Below are 15,820 nucleotides of genomic sequence, written 5' to 3' on the forward strand. Positions count from 1 at the left end.
TGTTTTGGCCTTTCTATACCATCAGTCTCTAATTATGGTCTAATTATCTGGACCTGCCGAATTACCTTTCTGCCTTGCTTCCTCTACTCACTTTTTTTTTTAACGTTTCCTTGTCGTGATTCTATCCTTAAAGTACAGCTGAACTCCAGAGCCTGTTTTTGAAAAGGCTACCTGAATGTCAGTACAATCACGTCTAAGATTCGAGGATGGCAGGAACCTAGGAACGTTTGTCTCCAGACTCTGCCTGCTCAGCTTAGATTGTTTTAGCTCATTATGGCTGTTATGGCATTATTACACATCTGTGTTGAATTCTCTATTCTGATTGGTCAGTAGGTGTTGATTTCTTTTCTGTAACAGCAGCTCTGACAGTAGTGCAGCTGCAAAAGGTTTCACAGAGGAACTTCATTCACGTCCCGGTCAGCTGTCCTCTGAGTTTTCTGTTGTATGCGTTGCAGAATTTTTGGCTCTTAAACTTAGAGTTTCACCCCGAAGTTTCCTTCTGCCCTTTCCTGATTAAAAGCAGCTGCTGCACTCCGTCATATCGGCGTGTTTATAGAAGCTCTCTCCGGAGTTAACAGCTAATAAATAGATGTGTAAGCGATACAGAACTGAGAGATTTTAGCCTTAATGAATCCATCGCCTGCGAAACCCTCCGGGGCTGGAGGTTGAGTTTTTTATTTTTTTTATTTTTTCACCCCTAAGAGTATTAACAATAACATTTAATGGGTTTGTTTGGACAGGCGTCAGAGTTCGGGTCAACGTTTTACCTCGGCGTGACGGCGTTAATATGCAGAGAAGGGCTGAAGTGCGACCGCGCACATCTCACGGGTTAAGCCGGAGAGATTAGGTGGAAGAGGTCTGCTCAACGAGTCTCAGAAGTTGTGTGTGTGTGTGTGTGTGTGTGTGTGTGTGTGTGTGTGTGTCAGTTTCAGTTTGGAGAAAATAATTATATAAAAAGTAAAATATGGGGGGGGGTTTAAATAAGATATTACACAAGATATGCAAGATGTTAAATAAGTAATATTTAATATGTATTTAATTCAATATAAAAGTGACAAAATGATCAAATTAAAAGAAAATGAAATAGTAAAATATTAAGGAAGACACATTTTTTAAATGCTTGGTCTGCCTGCATCACTCTTTAATCGCGCTATGATTTTTTTTAAAAAGCCCCATAGATGATGACATCATCTCGCTTTAAAATATTATCAAAAACATTCATTAATAAACCTTTTTCAATGGTAAAGTCCAATGTATTTAAATATTCAAAACTAAAAAAAAAGTTTAATCTTTATATTTAAAATAAAATCAAATATTTCAACACTTTATATAGAGTACAAAAATATTTTAGAAAAATGTCCTTTTTTTTTTTTTTTTTTTTTTTTTTCTTTTTTTTGTTTTTTTGTTTTTTTTCTCTTCCTCCTTTTGCTTAATAGCCTTGAGGAAAGAACAGCTTGACTACCGGGAAACAAAATAAAAACAGAGCGATGAAAAACGACACACACGGGCCTCGCATTCTCTTGATTGAAATAATTGTGAAATAAATGATGTTATTACTGAATATCATTTTTAATTTGCTTTTCTGGGGAACATCCATCACGACTATCTGAAGGCGTGTAAAAAGCACCGGGACACTGACTCCTTTACTCTTTAATTAATTGCGCTGTCGAGTTTATTTCAGGTCAAATTACATCACAAGCTCGACCGAGTGCGACCGGGATTCATCATCGTTTCACGGCCCGGCCGTTATTAGTCCATGTTTATTTTCACGACTTGCGCTAACTATCGTTTATTTATCTTTTCTTTCACTACGTTTCACGTAATAGGCAAAGGTCAGGGGGAGAGCATCCGTTCATAAGGGGTCAGTAAGTTTAGACAGCCCCTTACACACACACACACACACGCACACACGTTAGCATTATCCGACTAGCCTGGGAAGAAACTTCTCACAATTACGTTATATGCTAAACAGATTAAATGTGTGATCGTCGAACAGTTATCATGTGCACGTTTTATTTTTTTCTGCATGGGAGAATCATCAGCTTCGACACCAGATCCCTCAGTAAACACTTTATCCCGAGCAGCTTGACGGTGGATTTTACGACAGTTTGTTAACACTTTTCACCACACCGTACGTTTTTTTTATCCATTTATAGTTACATTTACTGTCGCGGAACATCCACGAGACGGATCGGTTCATTTTTTTTCACTTTATTCTGCGATTCAAAAAAAGGTTATGTCATGTACTCTCTTTAAGTTAAAAAAAAAAACAAAACAAAACAAACTAGAGCGTGTCGAGTTACGGAGGATCCGACTCTCCAGACGGATCGGGTAGCAGGAGACACTCGCTAAAATACCAGAAAGAAGAAAAATCGATTGAAATATCCGTTTAACGAAATATTTGCGCGCCAAGCAGACTGTGTAATACACAACTCTTTCAACACGCCCGGACATCACATCCTCGGAATGAAGAATTATAGTGAAAATAAACCGGCACGTATCGTGACACCATTAGTGATGATCTGTCAGGGCTGTCATTAGCGGCCTATGTTAAATTGCATCTGAACTCTCTCTCTCTCTCTCTCTCTCTCTCTCTCTCTCTCTCTCATATGTGTGTGTGTGTGCAATTTCTGCATCTAATTACTCATGTTTATGCCCCTGACATTGATGGATCGAGTCCTGAAGGTTAGGAGCTGGATAAGGATCTCTGTGAAACATACAGACATCGGCCGAAATTAAACTTACTATCGCAAATCTTCGTCCTAAGATATACCGGTGATATTTTGGCGCACGTGAGCGGGAGACCTCTATCGAACGTTTATGGAAGGAGTCTCCAGTGTCGGAGATTCGTACCCGGCTTTCGAGAGACGCCGCTGAGCTTGTTTCTCAGACGTTCCACGACACTAAACGTCAACAGGAAAGGTTAAAAAAAACCCTCGCAGTGTTCTTTAATTGTAATCGTTAGTAAATCGCTGTAGTGTAAGAGGAATAAAACGCTTTACGACGTCCTACCATAGGAATATAATCAACTTCAGGGTGGTGACGGATTATTTGTCTATAACAGCATGCGATCTATTTCGTTCCGCTGAATCACACTCGATGCATTGTCAAGATCCCTGATCGTTCATGGCCTCTTCGAAGGAGAGGTTGATGCAGAGATGTCTTTAGGTGCAGCGTGTCAGATATTATATTAGATGCTACATCAGACATGACATCGGGAACTATAACCTAGAGCGGACTGCCGAAGAGCAGAAATGAGACTCTGCAGAGTTCTGAAAAAAGGGACGGAGCAGACACGAGGAGCTCCTGCATAAGATAAACACCAATTACCTCCTTTTGCTAGCAATTAGCCGATTATAACGGACAGAATTGACGTGGACAGAGCAGCGCAGCGAGATTAAATCAGAAGGTCAGCGTTTCAGATGTAGGACGGAGGAGAGACGCCACACGCCGGTCTGTTTCGTGCTACTGGATACTCGTTAATAATGCAGCAGATCAGTGACACTTTGCAGACACGCAGCGGCCACAGCAGGCCGGTTACACCACTACAAACACACCGAAGTGTGCGTTTCAATAAAATATCCAGCAAGTGCCTCGGTGCTTCCAGGACGTGCAGAGAGGCCGCTTTCACACTTCATTCGTTCACAGAAATATCGCTAGCTGGAGGTCTTTTTGTGGAAAAAAGGCTCACGCAGCGTACACAGTGTAATCTTACCAGTCCTAGCTAGGAACAGCTAACTAACTAGCCAAGTGTGCTGTCTAGATTCGATTTATCAGGATCGGTAATAACGATAATGAGGAGTTTTGTTTGTTTTCGCTGTAGCTTTGGAGGAAGAAAATCAAGACAGGGTTCTCGACGTCCTGAGAGCGTTCGGCTCTGTCGTAGGTTTCTCGGTTGAAGAGAAGAACTCTCGTGTATGACGGCGAGAGTCGAATTCCATCGTTAACGTTTTGCTTATCCAAAACGATCCAGTCAGGATTTCCGCCCACGGTGGTAAGGGTCTGGGTTAGATCCAGCCAAGTGAGCGGTTGGTTATATATTGGTTTGGACATCAGGAGGATGGTCTGATAGCAGGATGTATAGGCTCTGAAGAAAAACTGACTTTAGATAAGGTCGCGTATAGCTGTAGGCCTTGCTGTTATAGGAAATAATCCATGCTGGCATGGTGTGATGAAATGGAGTCAGTATTAACACGCTGAAGTGGATTATATAGATTACCTGACTATTAACCCATCAGGATTTTAACCATTTATAGTTATACTTGATGGTATGGATAGTCTGCGAAACAAGCTAGTTCCTCTTCTCACTTACGTTAAACGATAACGAGTCTTTATTGAGCACATACACATATGCGCACTGAAATTCTTTTCTTCACACACCCCAGGAAGTTGGGGTCAGAGCGCAGGGTCAGCACCCCTGGAGCAGAGAGGGTTAAAGGTTGAGCTCAAGGGTCCAACAGTGGCAGCTTGGCAGTGCTGGGGCTCGAACCCCCGCCCTTCCGATCAGTAACCTTAACACAGCCTTAACTATAAAAACCGTAAAGCAGACGCGAACGATCGTTCCCTCCACAGTCTCTCGTTGGACCTTACTGCCCAACGCGCTGACACTGGAGACTCCTTCCGTAAATGTTAAATTTAGTACGTTAGTACGTTCGCCTCACACCTCCAGGGTCGAGGGTTCGATTCCCACCGTGGCCCTGTGTGTGCGGAGTTTGCATGTTCTCCCCGTGCTGCGGGGGTTTCCTCCGGGTACTCCGGTTTCCTCCCCCAGTCCAAAAACATGCACGGTAGGCTGATTGGCGTGTTTAAGTGTCCGTAGTGTATGAATGGGTGTGTTAGTGTGTATGTGATTGTGTGCCCTGCGATGGATTGGCACCCTGTCCAGGGTGTACCCCGCCTCGTGCCCGATGCTCCCTGGGATAGGCTCCAGGTTCCCCGTGACCCTGAAGAAGGATAAGCGGTATAGAAGATGGATGGATGGATGGATTATGTACAACGTCCCTGTGAATGAGGTGTTACTATGGCAACGATAACCTATGAGAACGAGTGCATTCATTTACAAACATAAGATTTTTGTAACAGCAGGAGCTACTGTCAGAGCTGCTGGTTTAAGGATCTACTAGAAATAAGGTTATGCTAAAAGTAGGTTAGAGACAACTCCCTATTCGACAAAACCGTAATAGATTAGACGTCAGTGTACCTGGGTATTCTCCTACCACTTCTCCTGTACATGGAAAAAAAACCCAAACAAACAGATGGATGTCTCTGGAGCCAAGCGAGTCTGATCAATTCTAATCTAATCTCAGTCACAATTCACGTGAAATGTAGCACCGATCAACCTCAACAGTACAAGGCCAAGACCTAAAGCCAGATTCCCGCCAAACAGAAACACACAAAGCGGTTATGGCTGGCGCTCGAGCCCCTCGCATGCCCACGCCCGCGAGCCATGAGCGCCAAGCCTCCGTCTCTCTGTGCTTGGAACGCCGGCGGCACCGGGACAGTAATTAATGAGACGCTGTTAAACAGTGATATGGAATCCCACATGGTAATTAGGAAGCAGCAGCATGGAGACAGACCGGGTAATTAGTGTGCCGGGGCTCGGGCTCTGAAACGACATTTAACCCAGGCAGTGTGGCTAATGCGGAGAGGAAACCTATCCATCATTCTGAGTTATGTCCAATTACACAATTAGGCATCATCTGGGCTTCGGTTACAGTTTCATAATCTCATAATGATGCCATTACACTTTTATAAGTTATTATTCCATAACAGCTTGAGCTGCTTTCTCAGGACAAAATCTCACTTTTGTACAGAAAGGAAAAAAAAAACAACTGATTATGTATACAATGCTGTGAAAAGGTATTTGCCCCCATCCTGATTTCTTCTGTTTTTTTGTGTATATCTCATACTAAATACTGTAGTTTTAGATCTTCAAACAAAATACAACATAAAACAAAGGCAACCCGAGTAAACACACAATACAGTTTTTTATGTATGTATGTATTTATTTATTTATTTATTGTATTGAAGCAAAAACCTGTTATCCGATACCTGTCACCCATGTGAAAAACTCATTGAACCTAAAAATCTGGTTGCGCCAACTTTAGTAGCAATGACTGCAATCAGATGCTTCCGATAACTGGAGATCAGTCTTTCACGGCGCTGTGGTGGTATTTTGGCCCGCGCTTCTTTGCAGAACTGCTTTAGTTCAGCCAAAATGGGGGGTTTTCAAGCATGAACTGCCTGTTTTATGTTCTGCCACAGCATTTCAATTGGGTTCAAGTCAGGCCTTTGACTAGGCCACTCCAAAACTTTAATTTAGCTTTTTTTTATTTGGGCCATTCCAAGGTGGATTTAACCCTCTGCTTTGGATCGTTGTCTTGCTGTATAGTCCAGTTGCGCTCGAGTTTCAGCTTACGGACTGAAGACCGGACATTCTCCTTTAGGATTTTCTGGTAGAGAACGGAATTCATGTTTCTCTCAGTTTTTGCAAGTTGCCCAGGACATGAAGCTGTAAAGCATCCCCACACCATCACACTACCACCACCATGCTTGACCGTAGGTACGATGTTCTTTTTGTGGAGCTCTGTGTTTGGTTTACGCCAGACGTAACGGGACCGCTGTCTTCCAAACAGTTCCACTTTCGACTCGTCAGTCCACAGAACATTCTCCCAAAAGGTTTGAGGATCATCATTTGGCAAAATTCAGACGAGTCTTAATGTTCTTCTGGGTTTGCAGTGGTTTTCACCTCATCACTCTTCCATGGAGGACATTTTCCCCCAGTGTCTTTCTGATAGTGGAGTCATGAACGGTGACCTTTATTGAAGCAAGAGAGGCCTGTAGGTCCTTTGATGTTGTACATGGCTTTTTTGTGACTTCCTGGATGAGTCGCCGCTGTGCTCCTGGAGGGATTTTGGAAGGTCGGCCACTTCTGGGAAGGTTCACTACTGTGCCGAGTTTTTCCATTCGGAGATTACGGCTCTCGCTGTGGTTCTTTGGAGTCCCAGAGCCTTTGAAATAGGTTTGTAACCCTTCCCAGACTGATGTACTTCACTCACCTTCTTCCTTATCATTTCTGGAATTTCTTTCAACTTTGGTCTAGTGTGTTACTGGGTAAGATCTTTTAACCAACTTCCTGCTGTTGAAAAAGTTTTATTTAAGTGTTGATTTGATTGAACAGGGTTTGCAGTAATCAGGCCGGGTTGCGTCTAGAGCTGCATTTTAAATATATAAATGATGCCAACATAATAATAATAATAATAATAATAATAATAATAATAATAATAGTTGCTGTTGCTGTTGAATCAGGATTAAGTCAACTGGCCCAGTGAGAACTTGTCATTTAATATCGGCATATCTGTCACAATAATCAGTTACGCTTAAGATGCTCCTCCGACGATGCTTTTTCAGTTCATTTTTTAACAAGTTTTTAGAGGAGAAGAGAAAAAAAAAATGGCCCGGAAAATGGAGTGTGAAAGCAGCTTTAGGCCGAACCGAAACCGAGTCTGTAATTTGACTTCATTTTCATTTTATAGAAGCATCATGCGTATTCAATGAAGTCTCTGCACTCATGCAAACGCGTTCTCCGGGGGTTCCTCTGGGACAGTCCTACCGTTTTGAGCTTCCATATAAAGGTTCTATTGAGGTTGAGGTTCTGTTAAAGATTCCCCCAGAGATGCTTTTTCAGTTGTTTTCACTTTTTCTCTGCCATAAGAAGAGAAAAACGGCCATCTGCCTGCGGTTCCGGCAGCCTACTTACGACGGAAATCGACAGATTTTGCAGTCGGTTTTCTTTTCAGATGAACCACGCACAGCTCATATTTTCCCGCATTACGTGATTTATTCGCAAAATGTATTTAAAACGAATCCTATTGCTTTAAGTGGACCGTTTACGTTTTAAGTTTGAATTACGTATTACGAGCCAGGCTTCGTATTAGCGCTTAGCATATTAGAAGCGGTAGCTAACTGTACTAGCTCGAAATATGCACCAGAGACACCGACACGTCTCCGGTACTTCCGTTCAAGCCTTATTTTTCTCCACGAGGTCTCTATACACGTTTAATAAGAGGTTGGATATGACTGGAGAAAATGTGAAGCTGTGACAGGGTTGTGATTTGTCATTTTACAGTGTCATGCCTGATTTGCATAAAGTCGAGAAGATCTCAGCTTACATCTCGCTGTGTTGCTTTGAAATCGTGGCTCCGTGTGTGTGTGTGTGTGTGTGTGTGTGTGTAGCCTGGCGCTGTGGACACCGTGCTGTACAGTGCTTGGCTGCTTGTGCGGTGATTCGCTCAGCCTCTAGAGGCTCCTCAGATCAGCCTCACTCTATCTTCCAATTTGCTCCAGTCTGAACGATTATCTTACATGTTTTCCACACCTTTCTCTCCCTCGCCCGGCCTCTCTCTCTCGTCCCTCGTGCCGCAGGGTTAATGTCTCATCAGGTGAAGGCCCGCAGTAGTAAATTCCGCCGCCGTTCCCGAAGACCAGCGCTGATCTACAGCCGAGTGATCTCCCCGAGGCTGCACGACGACAGCCCATTTCTATCTCACCCACAGAAGTGTGATTTAAAGAAGCTGCACCGGTCTCGGTATTTCTCCCCGCACAAATCATATCCTCGGACTGTCAGCCGCGAAATAAAGAGAATTGTTTTTAACGGCCAGAGCGAGACGAGGAACTAGAACGTTGCGACTTCTCCGCCGGAGAAATATATCACCTGGATTCATGGATCGGGCGTGGGAAAGGGAATTAGGGAGAGATTGGTTTCTCGATCCGGACATAAGTCACCGGGTTCATTTTTCGACTCGGGTCTACTTGTAAGAGGAGAAGCTTGTCAAGAGCAGCGAGATGAAAAAGCCCAGAAGGCGAACCTCTACTCTATTTTCCTGTTCGTTTGCTTTCTGTAATGGGAGCGAAGTCTCAGACTGTGTGATGAAACTCAACTGAACTGGGCTACTTTATTCATTACTGCGTACTTGATGATCGGATACACGTGCCCCTTTGACTTTTAGATCTATCCGCAATGTCTTTTCTCTTCCTTAGGTCACGTCCGTGGGGAATAATATTTTATTTCTCTTGTACAAGAGCCATTTGAAAACGAGTACATTTTATTTTTTTGTCTGAATTAAACGCTAGAACGTCATAGCTTTTATCCGTTTATAGTTACACCTAATGTTGTGGAACGTCCGCGAAACAAGTTCCCGTTCTCACTTATGCCATAGCAGCCGTAAACAGTTAAATATATAGTTATAAACAGTTCCCTCATCAGCCTCTCTTTCTTTCTCTCTCTCGAAGAGAGAAAAAAAGTGCAGTTTGTCATGCTACTGAGGAATCACAATGTGTAAACGACACATTTCCGAGACTCCTCCCATACGTACGGTAAGTACGTTTCGTGAATCGTCCGGCGTGCGAGTCCTTGCGGAAGAGCCGTTGCTATAGAAACAATAACGTACTAGAACCAGCGCGTTAAGAGAACCCGGTGATTTTTCTTACAGCTGGAACTACTGTCACAGCCGCTGTCGTAGAATATTTCATCGAGTGAATCACATGGACCGCGATGAAATATGGACGGAAATCAAATCCGATTCGTGGACTGTTTTGTGTATGGTAAAAGAAAAAAAAAAGAAAAAATTGAGCTTCAGTGGAAGTTAAAAATGATCCTCACTTAAATGCATGCAAGTATTTCAAATCGAAAAGTAAATGAACCTTATAAATTCGTTAATTTGTTACAATCCGCACGATTCAAACTTAAGTGTTCGCACCGTTCCGTGCGACTACATTAGTTTGAAATCGAATGAAAGCAAACCACATTGCACAATTTGAACATATATATATATATACATACATACTATAGGTTGTGTAACTGACTGTAGTCTGTCCTTTCTTTTTCTCTTTCTGTCTCATCACAGATCACCTTCTTCATGTTGCTGTCTGCAGTCTGCGTGATGTTGAACCTGGCGGGCGCCATCTTGTCCTGTCAGAACGCTCAGCTGGTCAACTCTCTGGAGGATTGCCAACTGGTGAGGGACACTAACATACGACAAACCCACCAGGAAGACTAAGGATCTCGCCTCGCCTTGTCCTCACAGCTCAATTCAGTGCCTGGACCTTCACTCCGCTCATGATGGTCCCGGGATTCTTTCAGTATTCTTCTATCATTTTATTTCATCTATTGATTTCTTTCAACAGATTTCCCTTTTAACCTGCCATCACAGTAATTGGCTAATCCATTTCTTTCTATCAGTATTTTTAAGAATATAGACTTTCATTCAGCACGTATGACTCAGGATAAAATACAGCAATATGAACTCCAGAGTTTAGAGCTTTAACCTACAAATCTCTGCTCAACTCAGAATTTTCCATTTTAAGCTGTAAAAAAAAAAAAAAAAGTGTACTTTTTTTCATTAAAGATGATTTCTAGGTAAATTCATTCAATCCTTAAAAATGCCATCAGCTGTACATTTTATATACATTTTGGAAATTCACTAATAACCTAGTAATAGCTACTAAGAAGTTAGCTAGTAAACTAGCTTGCATTTTTCACATTTCAGCACAGTTTTTAGTCTCAAAGTCTCTTTTATTATTATTATTATTATTATTATTATTAATTTATATAACAGAAGCCAAACCTCAAAATGTAATGTTAGAACAACAGTCAAAATGATTTTATATCACCGACATTAGCTAGGATAGCTAGCTAGATAGCTTGAGATAGAATGTCCGGGTGTCGTGTCATCGTCTAATTTTAAACGTGATTGGTCCGACCAGGTCAAGTTTATTTATTGACATCAATAACTAAGCTCATGTGTAGCTCCGCCCCCAAATCAGCTTTATACAGAAGTACAGGAGGGGAAAAATACAAGGGAAAATCTCTGCTCTGAATGGAAAAATGTGGCAGTGTGCTAGCAAATTTGACCCAAAGGATGATAATAATAATAATAATAATAATAATAATAATAATACATTTTCAATTCAGGCAACACCCACTTCGAAGCTACAAATACTGCTACAGTGACATTGTGTTACATTAGGTTACGTGATACTATACAAAAGTACCATAACAATACACATGAACTAGTTAGTTAGCTAGCTCTCCAGTACTAATTGAATAATCTAACTCGTGTAACAGTTTTATTTATTTTTTTAGGAAAAAAAAAAATATCACACAGTTTTTTATGGTTAACATTTGGCAATCGTTATCACTATTTTTTATTGGAGGAACAGAAATCGGACGTTTTTGATCAGTATGAACAAATGTTATTATTTTATCGCAGCAAGCCTGTTATAAGATGAATCAGGACACTGTTGGGTTTCTGTGTGTAGAGTATCATGACTGTGTTCAGCTGCTGGTGAGCAGGGGGAGGGGAAAGCAGAGGGGAGTGAGCCCCCTGCTGGGCAAACAGCTCACACCTCTCCACAATAACATTGGTACAGAGATAAACCATCAAAGACCGCACAACTGAAGCTTTTTTTTTTTAATAGTAAAACACTGTATACATAATACTACCACATTAAATTATAATATTTAAACCTAGTGGGGTGGGGGGAAGGAAAAACCCATGGAATACTCTCACGTGAGGCATTAAAACAGGCGCAACCATCATGAATAACACAGAGTGCAGTGTTTCACGGTATCAATACTACATTTTAAAGTGTTTATTCTTACCCTGCACTACAGCCCAGAACATTAATACTTTAACTGAACACTTTCCACGCGTCTAAATGCCGAGTCGAAAAAGGTGAGTCGAAAAGGTTTGAGCGGGAAACGTTTTGACATTTAACGGGAGGGTCTTTCGGAAAGGGCGAGAGACTCTCCGACGTCATTACGCTTGATGAATAACGCAGTCGAGGACGGCTCATTTCCTAAAATTTCATTATTCCTCGTGGAATGTTTTAGCGAAGGTGAAAATGTCACCCGGAGTGCCCCGCTAACGCCGTCCGTTCCTCTACAATAGCACAATGGATTAGAGAGAACCATTCGGATATTGGCGGCCGGCGCCGGTGAATGGCGCACCGACTCTGTGTTCCGTCCATTGTGTCCTCTGAATAGATACGTCTAAAAGGGATTATTGTCGCTGCAGACACAGCACGAACATCCAGCCAAGGCTTTTCTATACAACCCGTACGGTCGAGACCAGTATCAGGTTTTCATACCACCGTGCTGCTGAATTCTCGATTCTGATTGGTCCGAAGGTGCCGATTAATTCACTATACAGCAGCGGCAGCTCTAAAAGCATCGCAGCTGCAAATCACAGCTTTGTATCTATAACGATCTCGTGTAGACGTTGCTGAAGTTTTCTGTAAGGAGACGTTTGGTGAACGTTTCTGGAAGGAGTCTCCAGTGTCAGCACTTTGTAACAGTGAAGCAAAGTGTCTCGCGCTGCTGTGACGTAAGTGAAATCAGGAACTAACTTCGTTCCACGTAGCTAGAAATGGATCGGATGACGTGTGAAGTGGCACGAGTGGCATCAAGGGCTCAACAGTGGCAGCATGGCGGTGCTGGCTCTCGAACCCCCGACCTTCCGATCAGTAACCCAGCGCATTAACTGTTGAGCCACCAGTTAAAGGGCAAATCGTATCAGCGACACCACTTTAAAAATGATGAAAACGCTGTTTGTTCCTGCCGTTTCAAACGTCACGATCCTCTCCAAATCCCTAATCACGCCTGTGCACCCCTGAACCTCGTGTCTTCGGATAATTAATTAGCCCACGGCCTCCGTTTCGCGGCGCGCGGTAATTACGCGGCGACTTTCTTTGTTTGTTCGAATGTCTGTTTTCACAAACATAATTAAACGCTCGAGCTGCTCCCGGGTTTCAGATCGGGAGCGGAGGTGATAAAGAGCGCATACCCAATGCATTTCCAATTCCGCCTGGAGGCGATAATATCGGATTTCACCGGGAACAAAAAGACCAGGTTCGAGGCATCCAGACTCATCGGTTATGTAGATGAACTCAGAAACATTTTCACATTTCAGCCTTTCTCGGTATTTTCTGTCTAGATTAACAGTACGATCTCAGCCGGTGACGTCACTAAATAACGCCTACGGCTTTAGACTCGGCCGTGTTTCCCAGATATGTTCGTAAATCCTGACATTTTCACTACGTTTTGAATCTTTTTTTAAAAAAAAACAACATTCCTGATGTTTACAGGTTGCATGTTAAATCTCAGGGTGCTCAGGTAGTCTAAATTGGCATCGTATGTCGCGGTATCGCAAACAGACGAGGACGTGCCGTTAGAGGAAAATAATCAACGGCGGTCTAACGTGATGAAAATCGGGGCACTTTTACCGCCCTGGAGTTGATGATTTGCCTACAGAAGCACGTCCCGAAGTGTTTTATCCCTCATATGACTGCGGTTTATCCGTGGGCTTCATGTCCACGTCCACTAAACGGTTTGGTTCCTCTTGTCAGTTTAAATGTGATCACAGTTATAAAAAGACATTCCTTTCTCCTTCTTTCTTTCCCTTGAGATTAAGGAAGCACAATTACGGAGAAACCATAAAGCGTAAAACTCCTCTGAAAAACAACAACAACAACAACAACAACAACAACAAACTAAAGTTACAGCTTGACGTCTGATGGTTGCAAAGCGCTGACACCGGAGACTCATTCCATAAATGCTGATTCATTAATTAATTAATTAATATCAGCATTTGTACTGCTTTTTTAAGTCCCGGTTTTTAAGTCAGCTGTTACTATAGAAACGAAGCGTATTAGTACAAGTGCGTTGATATAAATATAAATATAAATATAAATATAAACGTGGGGTTTGCAGCTGAAATACTATTCGGAGTATTAAACTAATGCTGCGGAATTGGAAGATACTATAAGCGAGTATAAACACGACGAGGCCGTAGTAGGGGAGTTTTCCTGTTAGGCGTGAGGACGTTTAATGTCCCCGATAACCGCCTGTTAGCATCCGACCTTTTACAAGACACGTAAAAGTTGTTGTTGTTGTTTGTTTGTCTGTTTATAAATCGCTAGTGGGGTGTAACCGATGTATTTTACATCATATCTTGAGTTTGTGTTAAGCACAGACCATATCTCAGGCATTTAACCAAAAACCCATTCAAAACAAGCCCTTGACTTAGCGAAAATGCTAACTCATTTCCGCTACTCATTCCTGCAGCACTCTATTATGTCTTCATGTGACTCGTTACATGCAAACGATCGTGACAGTACAACGGATGTTTAACTTTGTTCACGATGTCATCGGGTGACTTCTAGTGACAACCCCTGAAAAGCGTCGGCAACGCCGACGACCGTCGTCCGCAACGAGTTAAAAACGCGGTCTGAACGATGGACCAGGAAGTACTAGGTTTAATTCCTGCGGCACTCTCGAGTGTCATATTATGAGCGGCTTTTCATTGCGCCTCCTCGTCTTTCCCCGACAGTTGAACAGTTGCTTATACGTGGAACGAGTCTTGCTCTTCTGGAAGTTTCTTTAGGATCCACACCAAACAAAACCCCCGCTCCAGTCTGCCAGCACGCCGCACGGCTAACGTCAAATTAAATTATGATGTGTTGATATGACTGGATGATGATGAGTTTAGCCCCGTTTTAATCCGGCAGGTCGATGACTTGATGATGAAGACGACCAGAAATGAATAATTCGTTAATTTCCACTTTAGGGAATTGCAGTAATTATTTTTGTTATTGAATAGAACTCGGCGTAATCGTATTTCCTTTCCAGAAACGTCCTCTCTGACATTGTATTGTCCTGGAAAACCCTAGTCTCACACTCGAGGAGTTATCGACAAGTATATTGTTTCGCGCCAGGATAATAATGAGATGATAACAAGGCAGTCCGCGGGCTAGAATATACCATCTATTTTATCATTTCATCCTCTTTCCAGGTTTGTTTTTTTTTTTCCCTGCTCTACAATTACAGAGTTCAGGGCAAATATAATAATATATATTTGACCGAGCACCGCTATCGAAAACGGAAGATGAATCTAAGGACACCTGCGTGATTACGCCTGGCGTTACAGAACCCGTTCTACACAGCGATACCGATTCCCGTGCTCGTAGGCTAACAGACGAATACGTCGAAACCGCCCGAAGCAAAACCCACCCGTCGTCGCGTCTAAATTCCCTGCCGCGCTTTTCAACCCTCGATTCCGATCGGTTGATTTTCGATAGCGCGCCCGTTCTTAGTGCGTCATTGTTTCCGTAGTGACAGCTCGTTCACACGGACGAGTCGTACGCGATCTAAGACCGACGTCGGAGCGTGTTCGTCTCTATACGGAGACGTTTATTTCACGTTCATGGAAGGAGTCTCCAGTGCGAGGTGAAGCTGTCACTTTAAGGCTTTCCTTTTTCTCGTCGGCTGTAAGAGGACGGGACCGGACGACCGCCCGGCGCTTCCCTGACGTAGGCGAGAACAGGAACGGACTCGTCTCGTGGATGTTTCACAACGTTATACGCACGTGTGTAACCGTGAATCGATAAAAAAGCACGATTGTTAAATGAACATCGCAGTCGTTGGGAACTTGCTGTGGTATGAGAGGACGTGATGTTATAGGAAAACAAACAGCTTCTCCTTCAGTCTGTCGCTGTCGTTTCGCGTTCGTCTCCGTCTTTTCTCTTAAAAGTTGTGCTTCTTTGTTCCATCTCTTCCCCGGGCTGTTCCTCTCACCGCCGTCTCCTCCTCGGAGACTCGGGCACTGCCAGGCGTATTAATGGAGTCGTTTGCTCAGCTCAATTAACCCCCGCTTGCAGGGTTCACGTGTTGCGTTTTTATAATCTGGGTCAAACGGAGGCACTTTGTTCTTCAGACACAACAGTACAACTGAAACATTCGGCTACACTACTGGCTTTATTT

General features: G+C 42.9%; 1 protein-coding gene across 5 annotated transcripts in view; it reads left to right on the forward strand.

The window, feature by feature from the left end:
* fam189a1 (family with sequence similarity 189 member A1) overlaps positions 1 to 15,820 on the forward strand; it is a 135,263-nt gene that overhangs the window by 89,507 nt on the left and 29,936 nt on the right. For 4 of the 5 annotated variants that reach the window (XM_053676571.1, XM_053676572.1, XM_017458504.3 and 1 more), the window contains one exon: positions 9,906 to 10,016. In XM_053676571.1, coding sequence (XP_053532546.1) covers positions 9,906 to 10,016 — 111 coding nt within the window. Of the gene's footprint in view, positions 1 to 8,362; positions 8,588 to 9,905; positions 10,017 to 15,820 lie in introns of those variants that run through there. The other variant, XM_053676573.1, reaches the window with a different exon arrangement.

The sequence above is a fragment of the Ictalurus punctatus genome, chromosome 27 (genome assembly GCF_001660625.3).
Source record: "Ictalurus punctatus breed USDA103 chromosome 27, Coco_2.0, whole genome shotgun sequence".
NCBI lineage: Eukaryota > Metazoa > Chordata > Actinopteri > Siluriformes > Ictaluridae > Ictalurus > Ictalurus punctatus.